A 25,643-nucleotide genomic window follows, 5' to 3' on the forward strand; every position below is an offset into this window, starting at 1 on the left:
GAGCAGAGGCCCATCACACCAAGCAACACTGTGGGATCAAAGTCTGGGTGGAGAGCAAGCATGAGGAAACATTTGATAATTCTCAGTGTTCTTTAACAGATGTCATTGAGTCCTCCATCTTTTTGAGTTTCTCGGGTTAAAAATGGCAGGATTTTTCATTTTCCTTTTACATCTAACATCTACTAGGCTAAAGATACTATGCAGGAAGCATTACACCAGGGTCTCATTTATTCATTTAACTTGCTTATTCATGGCTTTCAAGTTGATTTCACTGGCCCTGGCTGACCTTTTCAAATATAAAAAAAAAGAAGAAGAAAAGAAAGAAGGGGTTGGGTGGCGGCACACCTGGTTCAGCACAATCATACAAAGTGCAAGAACCTGAACCAGATCAGCATTTGAGCCACTGCTCCCCACCTGCAGGTGAAGCAGGTCTGCAAGTGTCTATCTTTCTGTCTCCCTCTCTCTCTTCCCTTTCCTTCTCAATTTCTCTCTGTCCTACCAAATAAAAAAATTTTAAAAATTGAGAGTTGGGCAGTAGCGCAGCGGGTTAAGCGCACATGGCGCAGAGCACAAGGACCGGCTTAAGCATCCCGGTTCGAGCCCCTGGCTCCCCACCTGCAGGGGAGTCGCTTCACAAGTGGTGAAGCAGGTCTGTAGGTGTCTGTCTTTCTTTCCCTTTCTCTGTCTTCCCTTCCTCTCTCTATTTCTCTCTCTCCTATCCAACAATAACTACAACAATAAAGCAACACAAGGGAATAAATAAATAAAATCTTAAAAGAAAAAAATTTAAAAATTAATGGCTGCCTGGAACAGTGCATCCGTATTACAGGTACCAAGTCCCAGCGATAACCCTAGAGGCAAAAGAAAAAGGAAAGAAATAAAGAGAGAATAAGAGGGAGAGACACCACAGCACTAAAGTTTCCCCCAGGCTCAGACGTGGGTCACACATGGCAGAGTGGGCACCCTCGCTGGTGAGCTGTCACAGAATCCTAAGTAAGGTCTCATGTAATTCTCAAAGAAATGGCCTGCTGTTCTGCTGAGCAGTTCACTGACACAGTGTAACAGTTGTAGTGAGCAGGGTTTTGCAAGAGACAGAGAGTGAAGAGTGCTGTTCAAGTTAGTGAGTAAAGTTAGCGACTGGTTGACTAACACTTTGGGAGAGCACAACAAAAACTGCCTTTAAATGTGTCTGCTGAGTCTCCCACCGAGACTGGATACAGCACTGGAAATGATGGTAACTGTGTTGCTGCACATTAGTCAGCAGCATGGGCCCCAGGATCATGTGTTTGCTTTGATGTCTGCAATTAAGACTCAGATGTTAGTGTTGGTGGTGGAGTCCTGGTGCAGTGTAATTGCAGGCCATGAGTAAGATCTAAGATTCTCTTAAACCATGCCATCCCACTAAGGGGGATGAGAACACTTTGCATGTCTTGAGTTTAAAGATACTTCTTGACATCAATATACCTTCTCAATAGGAGAGAGGTGAGCCCAGCATGCCCCACACCGGTAGTCAGCAAGCAGTCATCTTCAGTCAGACCTGCCTCCATATGTCAGTCTTCATAGGCAACTTAACAATTCTATTTCTCCTATTGAATAAATGTGTCAACACCCATGTGGTTTGAGAGCCTGATGTCTCTCTGAACCTCAGTTTCTATATATATATATATATATATATATATATATATATATATATATATATAGAGAGAGAGAGAGAGAGGATTAAATTATAGCATTTGTAAGGCACTTAGCAGAGAGAGAAAGAGGCACACAGTAAGTGCTCAGTAAGTGGAAAGTGTCGTTTTCATTGTTTTATATATAATTGGTCAGTGAGCTCGGCTAATGCGTGTGCTCCGATGATGGACAACTCTGCAGGTGATGCCCACTGGCTCAGGTCTTAAGTCTGCATTACGATACTGACTCATCCTCCCCTGGTGTGATCCTACAAAGAGCTTGCCACCTTACAAGGTCATGTCTGTGCCTTCCCCCGGCCACTTCCCTCTGCATGGAACTCTGAAGTGAAAGCATTCTCCACCCACATTTTTTTTTAAAATTTATTTTTAAAATGGAAATATTGGGGAGTCGAGCTGTAGCGCAGCGGGTTAAGCGCAGGTGGCGCAAAACACAAGGACTGGCATAAGGATCCCGGTTCGAACCCCAGCTCCCCACCTGCAGGGGAGTCGCTTCACAGGCGGTGAAGCAGGTCTGCAGGTGTCTATCTTTCTCTCCCCCTCTCCGTCTTCCCCTCCTCTCTCCGTTTCTCTCTGTCCTATCCAACAACGACGACAATAATAACTACAACAATAAAACAACAAGGGCAACAAAAGGGAATAAATAAATAAAATAAAATATTTAAAAAAATTTTTTTTTAAAATGGAAATATTGACAAGACCATAGGATAAGAGGGGTACAATTTCACACAATTCCCACCACCAGACTTCCGTATCCCGTCCCATCCCATCCCATCCCTTGATAGCTTTCCTATTCTTTATCCCTTTGGCATCTTATGGTCAAAAGAAACTGAGATCTAAAGAGATTGAATGTTCAAAGTCTTTCGGTTAATAACAGAAAACACAATCTCTGACTTCAAAGCTTGTGGTCTCCCCCATAGCCTTAAGCTGCCCATCCCTCCCAATAAGTCTCCTTCTTAGGAGACTGACTGCACAGTAGGTGATCTTCTGTGTTCTTGCTGCAGACACTGCCCTACTGGTTACATCTGCCTTAAAACATTTGAAAACCCGGACTATAACTATACCAGCTTCGATTCCTTCTCTTGGGCTTTTCTCTCACTGTTTCGCCTCATGACACAAGACTCCTGGGAACGCCTCTACCAGCAGGTAATTTCATGTCCCCATTTAGACTTGCTTGGAGTCTGCTCGGTCAACTGCATGGCTACATCCCCCATCCCCCCCCCCCCCAGGCTCCTGACAGTCGGCAGGGGCCCATATACCCTGGATACATATCTTTTCTTTCTCTCCTATCTGCAGACCCTGAGGGCTTCTGGGAAAATATACATGGTCTTTTTTGTACTAGTCATCTTCCTGGGATCTTTCTACCTGGTCAATCTGATCTTGGCTGTGGTTACCATGGCATACGAGGAACAGAACCAGGCGACCCTCGATGAAATTGAAGCAAAGGAGAAGAAGTTCCAGGAGGCCCTTGAGATGCTCCGAAAGGAGCAGGAGGTCTGTGAGAGGCAGGAACTCTGTGAAATTGCTACAGGTCGGATTCTCAGGTCTGGGGCGGCCATTTGACTGAGCCTGGCACTCTAGGGAACCGTAGGAATCTTTGATCATGTTTGCTCAGAAATAAGTGAAGATCACTAGTGAAGATCTTGTGCAAGTGCTGTACTGAGGGGTGTTCTCAAGACAAAGAGAGTGAAGGAAGTGGAGTGAGAGGGATGACAGAAGTTGAATTAAATGAAAAAGTGGCGCCACTATAGTGATCTTTATCCTGGCATCATGGGGATCTGTGAAACGTGACTTACACCACAAAATTAGTTGTTCCTTAACACGAGAGCGCTTGCCTTTTCTTTTTCTTTTTCTTTTTTTTTAAAATATTTATTTTATTTATTTATTCCCTTTTGTTGTCCTTGTTGGTTTTTATTGTTGTAGTTATTATTGTTGTCATCGATGTTGGATAGGACACAGAGAAATGGAGAGAGGAGGGGAAGACAGAGAAGGGGAGAGAAAGATAGACACCTGCAGACCTGCTTCACCACCTGTGAAGCGACTCCCCTGCAGGTGGGGAGCCGGGGGCTCGAACCGGGATCCTTCTGCCGGTCCTTGCGCTTTGCACCACATGCGCTTAACCCGCTGCGCTACCGCCCGACTCCCGCCTTTTCTTTTTCTATGAAACTGTCCAAGTTACTTTATTGTGGAGAGCAGGGGCCACGTAGTAACCATGTCTGTTTCAGGCTATATTTCTTCTATTTTGGCTTCTTTTACTTTTTTAATCATTTATTTATAAAACAAAAAATAGCAACAAGACCATAGGATAAGAAGGGTACAATTCTACACAACTTTCACCACCAAAGTTCCATATCCCATCCCCTCCCTTGAAAGTTTTCCTATTCTTTATCCCTCTGGGAATATGGACCCAGGGTCATTATGGGGTGCAGAAGGTGGGAGGTCTGGCTTCTGTAATTGCTTCTCCACTGAACAAGGGTGTTGGCAGGTCAATCCATACTCCCAGTCTGTTTCTGTCTTCCCCTAGTGGGTCAGGGCTCTGGGGAGGTGGGAGTCCAGGGTACATTGGTGAGGTCCTCTGCCCAAGAAAGTCAGGTTCATATCATGGTAGCATCTGCGGACCTTTTGTTTTTTAAGATTTATTTTTATTTTATTTATTGAATAGAGACTGAGAAATTGAGAGGGATGGAGGATATAGAGGAGAGAGAGAGAGAGAGAAAAAATATGCCTGCAGCCCTGCTTCATTACTAGTGAAGCTTCCTTCCTGCAAGTGGGGACCAGGGACTTGAACCTGGATCCTTGGCCACTGTAACATGTGCACTCGACCACTCGACAGGATGTGCCACTTCCTGGCTCCAGACGGCCTTTTTTTTTTTTTTTTTTACCCCTTTATATCTCCCAGCCAAATGTTCAGTTAGAAGAAAACTTCTGCAGAATGCTGCAGTTATGAACCATTATCAATCTGATAGCTGGAGAGCACTGACAGGGAATCTGAACAGGGCATCCACAGAGTCTACTACATGGTGTGAGGGAGGGAGGTGGCCCAGAGGTGACTCTTCCTGCCATGTGTCTCAGTCCCACCACCTCCCAGATCCTAATCCTGACCTCTTGTGTTGTCCTCTCTGACCACTCATGTTCTGAGGACGCATTCCCCACATGGAGGGGAATGGCAGACGCTGTCCTCTTTCTTTAGGTGCTGGAAGCCCTCAGGATTGACACCGCCTCCCTCCACTCCCACAGTGGCTCTCCTCCAGTCTTTAAAAGTGCCAGTGAGAGAAAGCACAGAATGAAGCCAAAGCTGTCAGAGGGCTCCACAGACGACAGCAAATCACCTCAATCTGAGTCTTATAACCAGCGCAGAATGGTAAGAGGCTCAGGCTTGTGTGCTAATAAAGACTACCCACTTCTGTGGCTGGCGTGAACGACAGGTTAAAGCAACAGGCTGAGGGATTTGAACACAGAGATGGATGTATGCCTCAGGAATTAGAATGTTGCAGTCGTCTACACTACCCCCCCAATGGTGGGTTAACTCATAAAGAAGCACTGAAGAAGGGGCAGGTTATGGAGACTCTTATGTGACATGGGGGAGATCAGCAAGACTGAGACTGGAATGTGGAAGGAGAAGTAAGAGACGTCCAAAATGGCTCCCAGCTCTCGGGATGGGCAGTTAGATGGACGCATCAATGCTGAGAGAGAAACACTGGGGGATGAAGCCAGGCTTCTAAGAAAGATGATGAGTGAGTAGAAGACATGCCTACCTGGAGGGATCCATGGACATCAGCAATCAGCTTCCTTCCTTCCTTCCTTCCTTCCTTCCTTCCTTCCTTCCCTTCCCCTTCCTTCCTTCCCTTCCCCTTCCTTCCTTCCCTCCTTCCTTCCTTTCCTCCCTTCCTCCCTTCCTACTTCTCTTCCTCCCTCTCTTTCTTTCTCTCTCCTTCCCTCCTGCTCTCCCTACCTCCCTCCTTTGTTTCTTTTCTTTCCTTCTTTCTTTCTTCTTCTCTTTCTAGATCACTTTACTGGATGGGAATAAGTATTTACAAGGTAGCTGTCACATGAGTAGTTTCTTATCGCCTCATGACAGGTGTCTGCACAGCATTCTCTGTCTTGCTGATCTGCAATTCTAGAACTGTCCATAGTACTGAAATCATTTCCAAGCTTCTCGCCCCCCTCTGCCACTGCCCCCCCGCCTCCAGCCTCCTGACTTCATGCCTCAGACTCTGTTGTTGACACAGAAGATGGTATCTCTGTGGGGATGTCTTTTAAGTCCCCGTCCCTCACACCCCTTAGTTTCTTTTCCTGTGTTCATCTGAAGGGTGCCCTACTTTTTGGGATACCATTTCTACAGCCCCAAGAGTAGCTGTGTCTACATCCATAGAGGCATGTCTACATGTGCATTGAGCCCAGTGACTCCCACATGTCACCATTCAGCATCTCTGACCTTCACTTCCTGGCTCTGCTTCCCTTAGGCACCACCTGCCTTGCATGGGGCAGGGTTCAGATGATGTCCCAAAGGGGACTGACCAGGAATTTCCTTTGTAAATGCCAGTGACACTCTGAATTGGGTTTTAGTCTCTCCTCATTTAGTCAGCCCCACACAGTCTATGTATGTCCAAAAAATTGGTATGGGTGTTCTTGTCTCACAGAAAGATAAAGAAAAGCTTTGTCTTATTGATTCAATAATACTAAGTGCTAAATAAAAAGAGATGACTCAAACATGGTCCCTTTCCCAAGGGCTTCCATTTGGACAAAGAAAAAAGATATGAGGGGATAGATGGTAGAACACTGGTTAAGCACACATAGTACGGAGCACAAGGACCTGCACAGGTATCTGATTAGAGCCCCTGCTCCCCACCTGCTTTCACAAGCAGTGAAACAGGTCTGCAAGTGTCTGTCTTTCTCTCCCTCTCTATCTCCCCTTCCTCTCTCAGTTTCTCTTTGTCTTATCCAATAAAAAGGAAAAAAAAATGTTTGCTAGGAGCTGTGGATTCTTAGTGCCAGCACCAAGCCCTCACGATAACCCTGGAGGTAAACATATATATGAAAATGCTATAATATACATATCACATTAGGGACATGTGCATGGTGTTTGGGGGCTCAGAGAAGAAGGAACGTCCACTCCAACCGAGTTTGGGTGGATAGAGAAGACTTAATGAAGGAAAGGAGAATGGAGGTACATAAAAATAGTTCATTGGTGTTCCCTTACTAGTCAAGGGCTTAGAGTGCTTAAGGAGGAGTATTTGGGGCAGGAAAGAAAGAAAGAAAGAGAAAAGAAAAGAGAAAATAAAATAAAAGGAAGAGAGCATAATGGATGAGTAAACATAAGAAGACATCATGGTAGTTCTTTATGTTAACTAGTTGGGCTGAAGTCCACTCAAGAAGGCACCTTCTGCCTCTTTAGCCAGCTGTGTTCATGTGGTCAAGAGGCCCCAGACAGTGTGTATGTAGAGTCACTTCCAGGCCAACAGCAATGAGACAACAGTGGTAGGTAGCATATAGAAGAACCAAGACAGCAGGGTCTACAGGGAACCCACGGGAGACAAGTGACCTACTTGCATGACGTGTTCTAAGGCAAGTCTAATACTTGGATATAGAGTCCTTGGACCCACCACTCACCACCTGGGTTAATTCTGAGGCTATAACTGAGGGCCAAAGGCACACTGCCTGTCAAACATAGGGCCCAAGTTGTCAGCTTAGTTTTTTCATCGATTTTCTCATTGCCTAAGTGCAAATGACTCAGCAGCCATCTCTTCTTTTAAAAGGATTTACCCATTCCTTTCTTTCAGCTCAAAACTGGTAAAGATTTGTGAGGTTTGATAATTTCCACAGCCCCGAGGTCTCTGTTCAGGCAAAGAGTGCTTCTTTAATATCTCAATTAAAATGATGATTGCTGAATGGATTTGGACTCCAAATTATCAAGAAAGGAATTTTTAGTTCTATAAGATGGGATATAGGGAAGGGGGACTCCAACTGACAAGATGGCAAAAGGTAGTCAAGGAAGAGGAAGCTTTTCATAAACACAGTGGAGTTTGGTAGGATGCCAACATTCAGATTTTTGAAAGGAGGATAGAAGTGAGAACTTGTCATGATCAGGTCCCCAGGGTGGCCATGGAGCTGGCAGGTCTACGTAGTATTCCCAAGAGACCGTGGACTTGGGGATTAGCACCTTGCCTCTGGCAACTCTATGTCACATGTTCCTCAGAGGAAGATGTTGATGAGAACCATTTATCGATCTGGACAAATAGCATCGTTCTTCCAGGAAATGAGGCAGCAACTCTCCCTTCAACCTCCCCACTGTTGAGTGTTCAGAATTTCCCTCAAGGGAGCCTGGAAACTCATTACATTATAAAGCTTCTGTCTCTGCCTTAGCAGCACAAGTCCTCATGCCCATATCGACTGGGCCTAATGAATTGGAGGACCTCATTTTCAGACAATAAAGCACACGTGTCCATGTAGTAGCCACCTGTGCGTCCTGTTCTGGTGCTGGCATGCATAAGAACTGCCTTGGGCCATTTCTTTGCATGTGGAAAAGAAACCCTAAGACAGTTCTGTCCAGTCCTGTTGCCAGAGACTGGGAACCCACTGATCATAAGCCACTGGGTCATAAAACTGTCTTTGGACATGGCCTTGGTCATGCTGATCTACCTGCAGTTTTCAATTGGTTTGTTTGGTTGTTGTTGTTGTTTAGAGCTAAGACCTTGGTTTCATCACTCCAGGCTCTTTTTCATTCAGATAGAGAGAAACCACAACACTCTAACTTCATCCATTTTTTTTTTATCTTCTTCCACAGGCTCTCAAGGCAAACACCCTACCCAACAAATATCTTTCCAGTCCCTTTACTTTCTTATCTGTCCAGGACTTAAAAAAAATTTTATTATCTTTATTTATTCACTGGATAGAGACAGCTAGAAATCGAGAAGGAACGGGGAGATACAGAGAAAGTGAGACAGAGAGACCCCTGCAGTACTGATTCACTACTAGCAAAGCTTTTCCCCTGTAGGTGGGGACTGGGGGCTCAAGCCTGGGTCCTTCTACATTGTAACATGTGCACTGAAGCAAGTGCTCCACCACCCGGCCCTTTTCCTGGACTTCTCGTGACTCCATCAATAATGATCTATAAATATTGTTTTCCTGCTCTCTCTCCATGTTTCCTAGACTACCCCTGGCTCAGATCTGTGTTTAGCATTGGCTCTTGGCAGATCACGAGAATGAAGAGTCGGAAATGGTGGGGGGTTGGCGTGGGGAGAGGCAGGAGTTCCTGAGCTCGAGATCTGCCCACCGTCAGGACAATTTCCCAGCCTCCCTTCCTGCTCCTCTGGGCAATGTCCAGTCATTCCTAGGCCTCACCTCTGGGAAACGCCGAACTAGCCATGGAAGTGTGTTCCGGATGCCCAGCCGAGATCTCTCTTTCCCTGATGGGGCTGCGGATGATGGAGACCGAGAAAGCCATCGGAACTCTGTGCTGCTGGGTGGAGTTGCAGGCCAACAAGGGCCCCTCCCTGGGAGCCCTCGGCTTCAGCACCCCACCCCTGGCTCAGGACAGGGGGAAGATGGGCAGCCTGCGTTGCTGACTAGTGAGCTCACTCCTGGAGCCCTTGAAATCTCGGTGAGTTGGTGAATGTGAGGCCGACCTCCAGTTGGACACATTGGGCTAAGAATCCTGAGTGTCACCCATGCCATAGACTGCCATAGGCTTGGCAAAGGGGACCCAAAAGAACCTTGTGTGGTGCCCTGGACAGGTCTTAGCAGAAACTTATTGTCCCTTGATTTACTCAGAGAAGACATTGGTTTCCAAACTGCACAAATTGGGCAACAATGACTAACTGGCCAGGACCCTTAATAGAATAATCGCCGCGTCTAAATGGCAAACCAGGAGCTCCCCAGCAGACCGGGAGCTGTGATTTGATTTGAGTGCTTCCTTCCCGTTTCAGTAATGAGGCCGCTAGTGTTTCTCATGTTCTTCTTTGGCTTGCCAGAGACAGAGTGCTTTGCAGACAGATTCATGATGAAACCATTGTACCATCCTGCCTAGTGGGGTTAGTCTTGAAAAGTCACCCTAGCTGGGCTCTGTTTGGATGCCATGTGTTTCCAGTAAGAAACAGACAAACCATTCCAGTGGGCCAAATAGGGTCTTGTGTAATAGTCACAGGTGAAAAAAAGACAAAGTCTCATCTAGAGCTTTCCAAAATGGGGGAGTGGTGAGGGGAGGGGCTAAAGAGGTGAAGAGAAGGACCAGAAGAAGATGCCAGGAGGGCCACTGTGTGTGAGAGCTGACTTGACACAACTTGTGATCTCAGGTGCAAGAGGCTAGCACAGCCCAGAAGGGAAGAAGCCAAACTGTAGATACTCACCTCTCTCCTTCCAGTCCCCGACCCCTTTCTGCACTTCTCACTGGCCAAACCTGGTCAGAACAGAGGGTGAAATAATACAAATCCACTCCCTCCCCCCCCCATGGCACAGAGCAGACAAGAGAAAGGGGAGAAAGGGGACAGGAGGTGTCCGGGAGCCCACAGATAACTTCACAGTCAACACAGCCCTGCAGGGTCCTCTCTACATGCCTCACTCTGGGATGGCAACATAGCTCACTTGGAGTGTTCTGCTTTGTGTTCTAATTCAGTCTTTGTTCCAGCAGGCAAGTGACCCGGGACAGAAGACTTTCTTATCAGCAGAGTACTTGAACGAGCCTTTCCGAGTCAAGAGAGCATTGAGTGTGGTCAGCATCATGACCTCAGTCCTGGAGGGTAAGTACTACCTGTCAGAACATGCTCCACTGTGCTGGGTGGTGAGCATACAGGACACCCCAGGCTGGGATGTCCAAGGGCACCGTCTCTGTCCTGGGATTGTCTATGCACCTCCTTCTCATGCTCTGAACTTTTTAGCCCTTTGGGTCCATTTCTAGCCTTCTGAGAGTTCTCCAGACTGCTCTCCACAGGGGTTGGACCCATTTACATTCCCACCAGCAGTGCAGGAGGGTTCCTTTGTCCCCACAACCTCTCCAGCATTTGCTGCTGCTACCCAAGACTAGATTTTAAGAAGGGTTTCTGGCAGGCACCAGGCTGTTTCAAGCTACCAAGAAATTTAACCGTCTTTAATTTTCCAACATGGCAAAATTATCCTGCCATTTCTCAGGACGGCAACATTTTACTGTTGTAAGTTCATTTCTGTCTTGAGTCCCCATCTTGCTGAGTGCTAGGAGACAACTTTAGTAAATTAACCTGTCAGTCTAACTGAATCTTTCTTAATCCAGGGTCTGTCAATCTGGTGGGAATGCATACAGTCTCTCCAGGGATATGTCTAAGTTGTAGCTGCTTGCACCAGGGTGGGGGGTGGAGGAAGAAGTCATGGCCCACCTGACACTCCAATTCCCAAAGTGCATAGCTGCATTGTCCTCACCCTGACCAGAAGACCTGTTTTCTTAGTCCCCCTGTATTTTGCCTTTGTGCCTGGGAAATAATCACCTACATCTTCCCCATTTATTTCTCTTTCTTTCTCAAATTTAAAGTGTCCTGTACGGAATGAGGAGCATAGAGGCCTGGGTGGTTTTGTGCCATTGAAAATAAGGTCCCATATCCTCTCCTGTTGGCCCTGGTATGAAGCCCTAACTGAAAGGGAGAAAGAACTAAGCAAAGCTATTTGAGCACTTTGAAAACAGAACTAGTCTGTGACCAATATTCATATATATATATATGGAGAGGTGAAGGTTTTCAGTTGCTGACACCTAGATACAGTCTCTCACCTCCCCATGACAGGTTTCTATAGGACCTTCCCTCCCCCACCCTAGGTCCCTTTCCCCCATCACGCACCAGGACACCAGAGCCCCTCCATCCCATCCTTTTCCCTTCTTTCCCAGAGTCCTTTGCTTTGGAGCATTACACCACACCCAGTCCAAGTTTCATCTTACATTCCCCCTTGTCATCCTTGCTTCTGAAGTGCCACCTATTAATGAGACCATCCAGTATTTGTCCTTCTCTTTCTGGCTTATCTCATTCAACATGTTGCTAGGTGAACGAACTCATGAAGCCAGAGCCGGCAAGCCTTCAAGAGAGGCCCACACACCCACCTTGACTCAGAAGTCATAGGGTAGTGATGTGCCTGGACAGAAAAGGCCAGAGGCAGCCTCAGTGCATACCTTGTGGGACTGGCACTACGGGTGGGCCCTGCCCTCTTGGGTAGACTGAAAGGAGATGTGAGAGAGCCAATAGGGGCACCTGCCAAGGAAAAAGGGAGGATAATCATCTCTACAGACTCTTTCTGGGGACTCTAGTGGAATACACTTGGCAGTGACTAAGGACTTATTCAGCCTTCTGCCAACTTCAAGACCCTCAGAGCTTAGACCAAACTCAGATAATAACATAGCAGGAAGCATAGAAAGATACCCTGTAATCTTATAATCTTGTCAACCATTATCAATCACTAATTAAAATTAAAACACAATGAAGTGGAAGACACCAAATATACCAGAACAGATCTCCTAGGTCAGGAACTTAAAAGTATAAACTAAGTTCACTCACTGTGCTGGGCAGGGTGGTTTAACTTACATTTCTTAGTTACCTGTGTTTTTATTTTGAGAAATGTATATACCTTCAGCAACAACAGGGTGTACAAAGTCTCATTATTTTTTTCTTTTCTTTTTTTTTTTTTTTGCTTCCAGGGTTATTGTAGGGCACGGTGCCTGCACTGCAAATCTGCTGCTTCTGGAGGCCATTTCTTTATTGGATAGGACAGAGAGAAATGGAGAGAGGAGGGAAAAACAGAGAGGGACAGAGAAAGATAGACGCCTGCAGACCTGCTTCGCCACTTGTGAAGTAACCACCCTGTAGGTGGGGAGCTGAGGGCTCGAACCCAGATCCTTGAGCCCATGCACCACTGCCAGGCCCCCTATTTTTCATCTTTGATAATTACTGAATAATCACTTGTCATAGGATTATTGTCTATACACCTAACTTTTTTTTTAAGGAAAGGGTTTATTCAATAATAAGAATCCAGAGTCAGGCCTATTTTAGGTTCGGTGTCAGGCAGAGAGGGGGTTTATTTTATGTTTTTTGCTTCCAGGGTTATCTACACCTAATATTTTTTTCTTTTTTTTCACCACAGCACTGCTCAGCTCTGGCTTATGGTGGTGCGGGGGCTTGAACCTGGGACTTTAGAGCCTCAGGCATGTGAGTCTCTTTGCATAACCACTATGCTATCTATTTTTTTCTTAAATTTCTTTATTAGGGCATTAATATTTTTCATTCAACAGTAAATACAATAGTTTGTACATGCATAACATTGCCCAGTTTTTCATATAACAATACAACCCCGACTAGGTCCTCTGTCATCCTTCTTGGACCTGTATTCTCCCCCACCTACCCACCCACATCAGAGTCTTTTACTTTGGTGCAATAAGCCAATTCCAGTTCAGGTTCTACTTGTGTTTTCTCTTCTGATCTTGTTTTTCAACTTCTGCCAGAGAGTGAGATCATCCCATATTCATCCTTCTGTTTCTGACTTATTTCATTTAACATGAATTTTTCAAGATCCATCTAAGATCAGCTGAAAACGGTAAAGCCACCATTTTTTATAGCTGAGTAGTATTCCATTTACACCTATTATTTTTATGACCGCAATGGATTTCATCACATTCATGACCTGCCTGTTGGCTGAGTGTATGGCTCAGGTTTATTTTTCTACTAGGTATCAAACACCAACTGTATAATACAGGTGGCTTTTTAAAAATATTTATTCCCCAGAATTTCTGAGTTCCCTCACTCCCTCTGTTTTTGTTTATCCACAGCCAACAAACATTATTGAGCACCTGTTGTATGTCTAGTGTTGCTGTGGGTGCTGAGGACCCAGTGGGGAACAGAAGTCTGAGCGCTAGAATCGTGGGACACCTGGGTGCGCAGATAATGAGCACAAGCAGACTTCCAGGTGGTGGGGAGTTGTGGGAATCCTCTCTCATTGTGAGCAGCAGCAGTGTGAATCCAGTAAGGGCACTGGCCTTGTGAGGCTCAGAGAGGGGCTCCAGGTGGATGCAAGCCACTGAGCAGAAATGGAATAGGAGTGAAGTAAAGGCTTGTCTCAAGCACATGCCATTCTAAGTCAGAGTAAGGGAGATCTCAGAAGCAATGGAGGGTTCTAATTAAAAACATGGGCCCAGGGCCGGCTCTGTAGCACCGTGGGTTAAGCGCATATGGCGTGAAGAGCAAGGACGGGCATAAGGATTCTATCCCCCAGCTCCCCACCTGCAGGGGTCATTTCACAAGCTGTGAAGCAGGTCTGCAGAGGTCTATCTTTGTCTACCCCTCTCTGTTTTCCCCTCCTCTCTTGATTTCTCTCTGTCTTATTCAACAAAAGCAATAATAACAGTAACAACAACAATGGCAACAAAATGGAAAAAATGGCCTCCAAGAACAGTGGATTCATAGTGCAGGCACCAAGCTCCAGTTATAAGCCTTGGGGTGGGAGGAGGGAAAGAAAGAAGGAAAACGCAGGCCCTGGAGCCCATTGTCCTGGTTTTAGCCATTGGTCTACACACATGGCTATGAACCTGAGTTTTTCTCACCTGTCAAATAGCAAAAATGCACTTGTCAAGCAGAATTGTATGGGGATTCAGGGGGCTAGAGTAATCAAAGTGCTCAGAAACATGACTGGTACCTAGCAAATCCTTGGCAACTTACTAGGATGTAAATCCAGTCAGACACACCTCTTTTGCTCACATCTGGACTACTAATCCCTAGAACAGCAGTGAGTGCATAGCAGATAGTAGACACCTCAACAGAGATGGGTGACTCGATGATAGATGGTATTTGGGAGTGATGCTAAATTACAATAACATGATGAAGGAGGACTGGCCAGCTATCCTGAAACAGGACACATTTCCCATCCTGGAAGACAGGTAAAAGTAGACTAAAAAGGAAAGAGGAGGTAGGTTAAGTCAGAGACATCAAGTCACATGGTCCACGGCTGCCCCCTCTCCAGATTCAAAGGAGGTCTCGAAACTTGACATCAGGCTCAACCTGACGCTGTGGACTGGCTACGGAAGAAGGGCCAACGCTAGAAGAAGAAGAGACATCAAGGATTTTTGAGCAGAGGGTTACATGAACTATGATTATCTGTGGTTGGGCATTTTACTCTTATCATACATAGAATATGTGAAGGATGGTGATGCTGTCAGAGTCATGATAGAATTGACGGGGACTTCCTCTTTGAGAACGATTGTGTCTGAGAAAGTTTGATCCAAGCGCCTAAGAACTTGGCAATTTGCTGAGATCAGGCCATTGTGAATCATCTATGCTCTACGTATCTAAGCTGTCTTGACAGTTGTCAAAACCAGAACTGATACAGGAGCACAATCCAGTCTCTGCCCACTTACTGCAACAAATTATTAGAGGGGTGTGAGTGCCTCGAAGAAGAAAGGCAGGGGGCTATGGGGTAGGTGATGAGTTTAGCAAAGGTTTAGAGAAATATGCCAGAAAGAAAGGACAGCAAAATCCTCGGTGCAGAAGAGAACACCACATTTAAATATTATACAAAACAAAACTGATTAATGGAATCACATAGAGCAAGAAGGAGAGGGGCTTAGACTAAAGCTAGAGAGATGGGTATCGCCAGACCCACAGGACTCCCTTGGTCATGTTAGGGATTTGGAACTCTGCCCTGAGAGCACTGAGGTGCTATTAAAGGACCGGAAGCAGGGGAACTACAGCCACACTCGATTAAGGTTGCTCTGAAGACTCACAGAGAATGGAACTAAGAGGGGACAAATGCTGGTGAGGAAACCAGTTAGGAAAAGCCAGGTGAGAAATAGCAGTCTGTGAACTCTGGGTAGGGCCAGTGTGTGTGGGGGGGGGATTCTAGCGCTTTCTGAGGGACATAGACTCAGTGCTTGGTGGGTTACGTGATTGTGAGATTCGCAGCTGCAGCCATGTTGGCACAGTGACTCATAAAGGGAGCACTGTGCAGAGCAGACAGGTTTACAAGCGGAAAATGAGAAAGAAAGGCCGTGAGTGGCATGTGGGGCATAATGGGTCTCAGGCACCCTTAGAGCACCCGGGTAGGGATGTTCAGTAGGAAGTTCTCTTTGTAGCAAATGGATTTACAACTCAGAAGATGGTGGTGTTCTAGAGATACATATCTGAGACTTATCTAATACTCTCCCAGTAGTAATTTTGAAATCCTGTTGGTGGTTAAGATAACAAAGTAGGATCAGATTAGAAGAGAAGGCATAGGGAGTCAGGTGGTAGCGCAGCGGATTAAGCGCACGTGGCACAAAGCGCAAGGACCAGCGTAAGGATCCTGGTTCCAGCCCCCGGCTACCCACCTGCAGGGGAGTCGTTTCACAGGCAGTGAAGCAGGTCTGCAGGTGTCTGTCTTTCTCTCCCCCTCTGTCTTCCCCTCCTCTCTCCATTTCTTTCTGTCTTATCCAACAACGACAAAATCAACAACAATAATAATAACCACAACAATAAAACAAGGGCAGCAAAAGGGAATAAATAAAGGAAATAAAAGAAAAGAAGAAAAAAGAAAAGAAAAGAGAGAAGGCATAGTATAGTTCTAAGAAAATGTAATGGGGCAGGGGGGCAGGGGCAGTGGTGCACCTGACTAAGCACACATATTACCAAGTGTAAGAAACCAGGTTCAAGCCCAGGCTCCCCACCTATAGGGGTCCACTTCATGACACGTGAAGGTCTGCAGGTGTCTGTCTTCCTCTCCCTCTCTCCATCTCCCCCTTCTTTCTCAATTTCTGTCTGTCCTATGTAATAAAACAAATAGGGGGGGAAAGGCCATTGGAAGCAGTGAATTTGTAGTGCTGACACTGAATTCCAATGATGACCCTGGTGGCAGTGAAAAAAAGAAAGAAGAAAGGCTTAGAGGTGGCGCACCAGCTAAAGCCGCATAGCACCGAGCGCAGTTTCCCAGCGCAAGGATCCTGGTTCGAGCCCCCAGCTCCCCACCTGTAGGGAGGTCACTTCACAATTGGTGAAGCAGGTCTGCAAGTATCTTACTCACCCTCTCTATCTTCTCCTCCCCCCTCAATTTCTCTCTCTCTGTCCCATACAATAAAATAAAAAAAAAAATGGCCACAGGAGCAGTGAATTCATAGTGCTGGCACCAACCCCCAGAGATAACCCTAGAGGCAAAAAAAAAAAAAAAAAAGGAAGGAAGAAAGAAAGAAAGTAAAGAAAAGAAAGAGAAATGAAGAAAGAGAGAGAGGAATAAAATATAATGGCTAAGCAGAATACATGGAGTGTTGGGAGTCGGGCAATAGTGCAGCGGGTTAAGCGCATGTGGTGTGAAGTGCAAGGACTGGCAGAAGGATCCAGGTTTGAACCCCGGCTCCCCACCTGCAGGGGAGTCACCTCACGGGTGGTGAAGCAGGTCAGCAGGTGTCTATCTTTCTCTCCCCCTCTGTCTTCCCCTCCTCTCTCTATTTCTCTGTCCTATCCAACAACAGTGACATCAATAATAACAACAACAAGGGCAACAAAAGGGAATAAATAAATAAATAAATATTAAAAACAAAAAAGAATACATGGAGTGATCAGTGAAAGAATACCAAGAAATGAGAGAAGTTCCTGAAGAAGACAACACAGAGCTTGGAAGGGTCAAAATTCCTTCGGGAATAACAGAAGGTTAATATAAGCAATGCTATCAAAAGGGCAGGAAAAGTGAAGCTTGACGAGTCCTGGGTTTTAGTCACATGTGAGTCTCAGGTGATCTTAGCAACAGAGGACTAGTGGAGGGCAGAGCAAGCCGGGGTCGTACACTGGAGGGTGTTGAGGAAGGAGTGAGAGGCGAGGAGATAAATGGAGGCGCTTTTTCAAGAACGGTGGGAGGGGAAGGTAGCACATTTCCACACAGAGTTGAAGGAATGTTTTCTTTGTTTTGTTTTCTTGTGTGGTTTCTGTTTCACATAATTTCACTGTGAGTGGGAGAATCTGAGAGGATGGAAGAGAGTGAACACGAAGGAAATGGCAGCCGTGGCAGCTGACTTGGGATTCCAGTTGATGTGTGTCTCCTGGTGTGGTCAGAAATAGTCCGCATTGCTGTGTCTCAGTCTGCTCTATATTGCTCAGCCTCCTCCATGCCTTGAGGAGTTTCTGGAAGTAGAAGGGCATCATGCTTTTTTACTCCACTCTCTTTGTTGATATTTTCTTGACCAGAAAAGTCTGGCTATTGGTAGTGTTGAGGATCAAACCTGTGACCACTCACATGCAAGGCCAGTAAGCTACTACATCACTATCTAAACCACCCCCCCCCCAACAATCTCAACCTCTTCACCAAAGTTTTATGGGGAAGAGTTTTGTTTGAAGACAGGATGTTATGCAGAATTTAAAGCACAGTGGTCCGGGAGGTGGTACAGTGATAAAACTTTGGACTCTCAGGCATGCGGTCCCAAGTTCGATCCCCAGCAGCACATGTGCCAGAGTGATGTCTGGTTCTTTATCTCTCCTCCTATCTTTCTCATAAATAAATAAAACCTTTTAAAAAACTAAGAATTTAAAGCACAAAAGGGTTCATGAAAAAAGGGAAAGTATATCTCTAACCTCCCAGTCCCTTTTCTCAGACATGACAGCAAACCACTTTGTGTATTCCAGAAACATTCTATATATGTGCTCAGAAGCAACATATAGAATTCTTTTTGCCTTCTGTACAAATGGTAGCCTATGGGGCCAGCAAAAAACTCACTTGGGTAGTACACTGTTTGACTTGGGTAGTACACTGTTTGACTTGAGTAGTACACTGACTTGAGTAGTACACTGTTTGACTTGGGTAGTACACACTGTTTGACTTGAGTAGTACACTGTTTGACTTGGGTAGTACACTGTTTGACTTGGGTAGTGCACTGTTTGACTTGGGTAGTGCACTGTCTGACTTGGGTAGTACACTGTTTGACTTGAGTAGTACACTGTTTGACTTGGGTAGTACACTGACTTGGGTAGTACGCTATTTGACTTGGGTAGTATTCTGTTTGGCTTGAGTAGTACACTGTTTGACTTGAGTAGTACACTGTTTGACTTGAGTAGTGCACTGTTTGACTTGGGTAGTACACTGTCTGACTTGAGTAGTACACTGTTTGACTTGAGTAGTACACTGTTAGACTTGAGTAGTGCACTGTTTGACTTGAGTAGTGCACTGTTTGACTTGGGCAGTACACTGACTTGGGTAGTACACTGTTTGACTTGGGTAGTACACTGTTTGACTTGAGTAGTACACTGTTTGACTTGAGTAGTACACTGTTTGACTTGAGTAGTACACTGTTTGGCCATGCACATGACCCAGGTTTAAGCTCATCCCCCACCATCCTGGAGGAAGCTCTGGTGCTATGACCACTTTCACTTTCTGTCACTATCTCTGTCTCTCTGTCTTTTTTTTTTTTTTAAGAGTTCTTCAGGCTGGGGAGACAGTACAATGGTTCTGCAAAAGAATTTCATGCCTGAGGCTCCGAGGTCCCAGGCTCAATCCCCAAGATCACCACAAGGCAGAGCTGAACAGTGCTCTGGTCTCACCTCTCTCTTTCCCTCTCTCTCTCTCAAATAAAATAAATGCATAATAGTACTTTAAAAAAAGAGTTCTTCAATATTAACAAAATGAGCATATTTTCTGTGACATGAGCCACAATTATTTTTATCAGTTATTTCAATTTTCAACAGAGCAGGTGTTTTAAAGATCATAAATCCACAGAAAGTCATTAAAAAGAGTGAGATAGTAAAAATAGGTCTGCAGGAGATGAAGGACAGGTACCTGTGACATGAAAATGCATGGGCAGATAGAGAAAGAATGTATGAATAAACAAACAAACAAACAAACCGTAACTCCTTGGGAAAAGGAGATATTGTTCTCCAAGCAGTGACCGTGTGTTCTAGGGAAATGAAAGGGGATTCGTCGGCAGAGGATGTGGAGTGTCTGAACGGAAGAGTTTAGCCTACAGGAGGGAGGTGTGCAGTGGAGGGTGGGCCTGGCCGGAATAGCACGGGCTGTAGGTCAACCCTGCAGGAGGGGTCAGAGCTGAGGCGTGGACTGACTGCCTGGCATTGACCATGTGTCTGTGACACAGAACTCGAGGAGTCTGAGCGGAGGTGCCCACCTTGCTTCACCAGCTTGGCCAAGAAGTATCTGATCTGGGAGTGCACACCAGCATGGCTGACGTTCAAGAACGCACTCCTGGAGGTCGTGACGGACCCCTTTGCAGAGCTCACCATCACTCTGTGCATCGTGGTGAACACAGTCTTCATGGCCATGGAGCACCACGGCATGAGCTCCGGCTTTGTGACCATGTTCCAGATAGGCAACTATGTGAGTGCGCTGGCGGCGGGCCCACTGGGGTGTGTGCGTGTGAGTGTGCGTGTGCGTGTTACAATATTTCCGCATCCACTGATGGATTGATCCTGCTAACGTGCAGCAGAGGAGCAGCATGGACACTGGGTGTAGGACGCCAGGTCTAGGGGGCCAGGCTGGGCCTGGAGAATTGCTTTGGGATGGACAAACACTAGAAAGTGGACCAGGAGCTGTCTGACCTGACCTGGGGCAGCTGGCTGCACTCCCCCTCCCCCACCCACCCCCCTCAGCAGACGTACAATAGTCACTTGAATTCTGGGAGAGTTGCCTGCCCCCATGTCCAGATGAAGATAACTATCACTTTCCCATCTGTAGATGATCTGTGGACTTGCTTGGTTCCTTCCAGTTTTATTGCTTTTCTGCCTGCAAGAAATAGTAGCTAGGATTTTTTTTTTTCCGTTAAACTGCCACTGAAGGACAAAAAGAGTTGGGGAGGGGAGAGGACACCAACAAGAGGTGGGTGGTGGATTTGGAAGCATGTTTGCTGTTGTAACAAAAGCCTGGGGGAGACAGAACTTCTCTTTTGTGTCTGGCTGAGATTTGATGCTACTCAGAATGTTCTCCTATTCTTTCGGTGTCATTTGCTCTCAGTAAGATTAAAATCCATGCTGGACTTCACTCCATGCTGAGTAAAGGATTTGACAGAGGGAGAGCAAATGCCCACTTCCACCCCCCACCAGGGAATAATAACAAAGAATCAGCTTTCTTTGAACTCTTCCTTGAGACTGGACTTGATTTCAGATACTTCTCTCCTTTCCTCTCCCCTCATGGATACGTTTAGCTTCACAGCAACCCTCTGTGGCAGCTACTGATAGTATCTCTTTCCAGAGGTAGAGAAATTGAGGCACCAGAAGGTTGATCACTTGCCAGAATCCCAGAGGGTGACTGGCCAGAGCTCATACTTCACAGGTGTGTGTGTGTGTGTGTGTGTGTGTGTACCCATCCGTGGAAATGTGTACAAGCACAATGATGTGTATGATAAGAAGCTTGTTGGAAGGTCAGGCTCCCACCCACACACACACCCAGAGGTGGCCCCCAGGTCTTTCAGGACCACCTAGCTCTTCTGACTTCTTGCAGGCTACAGGCTCAGGCAGGACACGTACCAGAGGCAAAGTGGCTGCTCCTGCACGGAATCTACCAAAATAGAAAAATGACCAAGTTGGGGGTTTTATCTGGGTCTGTGTCACTGTATCATTCCACAGACTATCTTTTTTTTTTTTTTTCCTTTTGGCGGGTGGGGAGGGGAAGCCATCACATGGGTTTCACCTCTCTAAACCAACTTCTTTTTCAGATAGAAAGAGAGAAGGAGAGATAGAGGGACAGAGGCTTCCCCCAGTGTAGTGGGGGCCAGACTTGAGCTTGGGTTGTGCACGTGACAAAGTTAACACAATCTAAAGGTGAGCGATTTCATGGATCCCCCAGCCCAGACATTGAAAGTGCTGAACCGGATTGACTTCTCCCCGGCATTATGCTAGAATAATGATTATTCTCATGACTACGCACTGGTGAGGGCAAACAGAAGCCAGATTCCTAGTGCAAATTCCCTGAGTCATGGTCCAGACACCTCTCAGCGCTGCCACACTGAGTCTTTCCATCCCCAACCTTTCGGGAGCCCGCAGGTAATGTGGAAGCTGATTGAGATACAAAATTAAAGGGTTTGCTGTTTTATTAGCAAGGGTTCTTTCTGCTACCCCATTTTCCCTTGTCCCTAGGCCTACAAACCCCTGACATGGACCCTTTTATTCTACAGGTCTTTTTTTTTTTTTTTTTTTTTTAGTAGCTTATTACTGACGTCCAAAAATTACAGGATAACGGGCACAACTCCACACTGTTCCCACCACCAGAGTTCTGGATCCCTATTGGAAGCTCCAGCACTTGTCCCAAGGCTGCAGATATGGGTTAACTATTATTTCCACAGCTATCTCTCTCTATTTGCCTCCCCCCACTTTTTTTTTTGGTCCCATCTCCTCTTCCTTCCCAAGTCACACATAACCCTATTACTACATTCAAAGATCCCTTCCTTTTTCCTCTTCTCTTTCCAGTTCCTGATGGAGTTGGAGTTTGAACCCTCTGGTCATCTTCCCCCCCTACAAATTGTCCCCCTCTGGGAGTATATGAACCAAAATTCATTATGGGGTGCAGAAAGGGGAAGATTTGGCTTCTGTAATTGTTTCTCTGCTGGGCATTGGCAGGTGGATCCATACCCCCAGCCCATCTCTCTCTTTCTATAGTGAGGCAGAGCTGTGGAGAGGTGGAGTTCCGGGGCGCATTGGTGAGGTCGTCTGCCCAGGAAAGTCAGGTTGGCTTCATGATAATGTCTGCAACTTTCCACCTGCAGGTCTTCACGGCTTTTTTCACCGCTGAGATGATCCTCAAGGTCATTGCCTTTGACCCCTACTATTACTTCCAGAAGAAGTGGAACATCTTCGACTGCATCATCGTCACCGTGAGCCTGATGGAGCTGGGCATGGCGAAGAAGGGGAGCCTGTCTGTGCTGAGGACCTTCCGCCTGGTGAGCTTTTGCCTTGGTGACCTGGAGAAGCTTTCACCCCTACCCCATCCAGAGAGGCTCTCTCTTGGGGTAAGACACTGTCTTTGGGGGACTCCCACCCCCCCGCTAGCTTCCTCTTCCTCCCCTATTCCAGTGAAAGGGAGGTACAGTCTGGAGACTTGATTTTTTTCTTCCCATTTTCTGAACTTGGGGGTGTGTTTCCTCCTTTCTGGGCCTCTCTCCCTTCAGCTGCACCTTATCAAGAGGGTCCTTGCAGTGCCCTCCCGTCCTCTTGCCAAAGGACGATGGCAATGATAATCATGGCAGCTCCTGTTTCTCAAGCCTCTGTCAGGCACAGTGTGAAACCCTACTGTTGTGTTCACAATAAACATCAGAGTTGTTTTCCGTATCCCCAAGGAGAAGAAGAAGAGCTAAGAGATGGAAGGCCACCCACTCACCTAAGCGGTGCCTGTATCAGGGCTGTCAGATTCTCGGGGTGTGTTTGTGGGGTCCTGGGCTCTCTGTACTCTCCCACTTCCCCAGACCACCTGCAGGCAGCATGTATATCACTGACTCCTGGGACTGAGCAAGAGGCTTGAAGAAATGGGCTTGTTAAGGGGCCAGGCAGTGGTACACCTGGTTAAGCTCACATATTACAGTATGCAAGGATGCCGGTTCAAGCCCCCAGTCCCCACCTGCAGGGGGGAAGCTTCACAAGTAGTGAAGCAAGGCTTCAGGTGTTTCTCTGTCTCTCTCCCTCACTATCTCCCCTTCCTTCTCAATTTCTCTCTGTGTTTATCCAATAATAAATAAAAATAGTTTTTAAAAGAGATGGGCTTGTTGACATGGGTCCCAACTCCTCACTGTTCCTTCCGGGCCAACAGTGGTCCAATATCGGGCTTTGGAGAGAAAAAGGCCAAGATGAATGGGGAGGTGCCTAACCAGTCTCACCATGTCCACTTGGAGGCTAGAACCTCTACTGGGCTCCTGGTGGAGGCCAGGCACCAGCACTGAGCTCCTGGGTCTGGTTCACTTGCACTGGGAGAGGGACACGTAGGTACCTACCAGAGCCAAGCAGTCAATAAAGTGAATGAAGCCTGGTCCCAGGCACCTGAAGGTCTTTGTCCCATATCAAGAGGCAGGGCACTCTCATCACTGCTTAGACAGACCCAGAAAAGGGAATAACTCCAGGAGAAGCAAATCACACAGAAGCCAGAGTGATTTGGGTCAGATGTGGCACTGTCCATCACTGTCAGAGCTCCCAGTTTTTCATAAGAAAACAGAAGTTCAAATTGCTCTGTGAGAGGCTCTGGCTATCAACCATCCACCCAACTTTTTAAAAGACACTCTACATCAATCCAAAAGAAGAAGATTCACAACATATTTGTGCCCTGAGCCACTGGTTGGGCCCGGCCCATCTGCCTGAGATAATGGTGTCCTCACTGCCTTATGAAGAAGTGCAGGGGGCCAGGTGCTGGCGCACTCTGTTAAGCGCACATCATGCTTACTAAGCACAACATACCAGCTCAAGGATCCGGGTTCAGGCCTCTGCTCCCCACCTGCAGGGGGGAACGCTTCACAAGCGGTGAAGCAGGTCAGCAGGTGTTTATCTTTTCTCTTTCCTATCCAATAAAATGGGGGAGGGGGAGGGAAAAATGGCTGCTGGGAACAATGGAATCACAGTGCAGGCACTGCACCCTGGAAGCAAAAAAAAAAAAAAAATGAAGAAGAAGGGCAGAATAGGCCTCAGAGTTCTTTCCTCAGGACCTAGAAAGTTGCAGTAGTCAGGATCACTCAAGTTTCCAGAGGGACAGATTCATCTAGGATCTAGGCTCTAGAACATGACAGGAAGGAGTCAGACATTGGCTCACCAGGTAGAGCGTTCACACTACCCTCTGTGAGGGTTCAGGTCAAGTCCTCAGTCCCCAGCCCCCACTTGTAGGAGAGAAGCTTCACAAGCAGTGGAGGGGAGCTGCAGATGTTTCCCTTTCTTTCCTTCAGTCTCCCTCTTCCTCTTGCTCTCTCTTCCCTGCACCCTCTATCTGAAGTAAAGAAAAGGAAAGAAACGACAATTGAGAGGACAGGAGTGGTGCAGGCATTGAGCCCCAGTAATAACCCTGGTGGAAAAGAGAAAGAAAGAGTCCGGGTAGTGGCGCGCCTGGTTAAGCACACACACTACAGTGCGCGAGGACCTGGCTTCAGACCCTCGGTCCCCACCTGCAGGGGGACGATTCATGAGTGCTGAAGCAGGGCTGCACGTGTCTCTCTGTCTCTTTCTCTCCTTCTCTACCTGCCCTCTCAACTTCTCTCTGTCCTGTTGAATTAAATAAGTAAAGCTTAAAGAAGAGAAAGAGGGAGAGAGAGAGACAGAGAGAAGGAAAGAAAGGAAAGAAGAGATGAGAAGAGAAAAGAAAAAAGGAAGAAGAGAGGAGGGGAGGGGAAGGGAGGGGAGAGGGGAGGGGAGGGGAGGGGAGAGGGGAGGGGAGGGGAGGGGAGGGGAGGGGAGAGGGGAGGGGAGAGGCGAGGGGAGGGGAGGGGAGAGGAGAGGAGAGAGGAGAGGAGAGGGGAGGGGAGGGGAAGGGAGGGGAGGGGAGAGGCGAGGGGAGGGGAGGGGAGAGGAGAGGAGAGAGGAGAGGAGAGGGGGGAGGGGAGGGGAGGGGAGGGGAGGGGAGGGGAGAGGAGAGGAGAGGAGAGGGGAGAGGAGAGGAGAGGGGAGAGGAGAGGGGGGAGGGGAGGGGAGGGGAGAGGAGAGGAGAGGAGAGGAGAGGAGAGGAGAGAAGAGGAGAGGAGAGGAGAGGAGAGGAGAGGAGAGGAGAGGAGAGGAGAGGAGAGGAGAGGAGAGGAGAGGAGAGGAGAGGAGAGGAGAGGAGAGGAGAGGAGAGGAGAGGAGAGGAGAGGAGAGGAGAGGAGAGGAGAGGAGAGGAGAGGAGAAAGAGGTGGCAAAAGGCAGGAGCCTAGGCTAACAGCCATCTGCATGCGTGCCCTTGCATGATCGCTGAAGGGAGCAGGATCCCAGTCTCACTCTGCCCAGGGAGGACTGGATGTAGATTCCTAATAACATGTTAACATTTTCACTCTCCTGGGAAAACAGAGTCAGCTTGGTGTCTCAAAGTCCACATGACGATTTTGCTCTGACCTCATAAAAC

General features: G+C 47.0%; 1 protein-coding gene across 2 annotated transcripts in view; it reads left to right on the top strand.

Moving 5' to 3' along the window:
- SCN10A (sodium voltage-gated channel alpha subunit 10) overlaps positions 1-25,643 on the top strand; it is a 111,443-nt gene that overhangs the window by 24,299 nt on the left and 61,501 nt on the right. Inside the window, exons 8-14 of one of the 2 annotated variants that reach the window (XM_007517675.2) lie at positions 2,693-2,834; positions 2,985-3,182; positions 4,879-5,049; positions 9,013-9,288; positions 10,315-10,423; positions 19,726-19,964; positions 22,345-22,518. In XM_007517675.2, the coding sequence (XP_007517737.1) occupies positions 2,693-2,834; positions 2,985-3,182; positions 4,879-5,049; positions 9,013-9,288; positions 10,315-10,423; positions 19,726-19,964; positions 22,345-22,518 (1,309 nt within the window). The remainder of the gene's footprint in view (positions 1-2,692; positions 2,835-2,984; positions 3,183-4,878; positions 5,050-9,012; positions 9,289-10,314; positions 10,424-19,725; positions 19,965-22,344; positions 22,519-25,643) is intronic. The other variant, XM_060180420.1, reaches the window with a different exon arrangement.

This window comes from Erinaceus europaeus, chromosome 21 (assembly GCF_950295315.1).
Source record: "Erinaceus europaeus chromosome 21, mEriEur2.1, whole genome shotgun sequence".
Lineage (NCBI taxonomy): Eukaryota > Metazoa > Chordata > Mammalia > Eulipotyphla > Erinaceidae > Erinaceus > Erinaceus europaeus.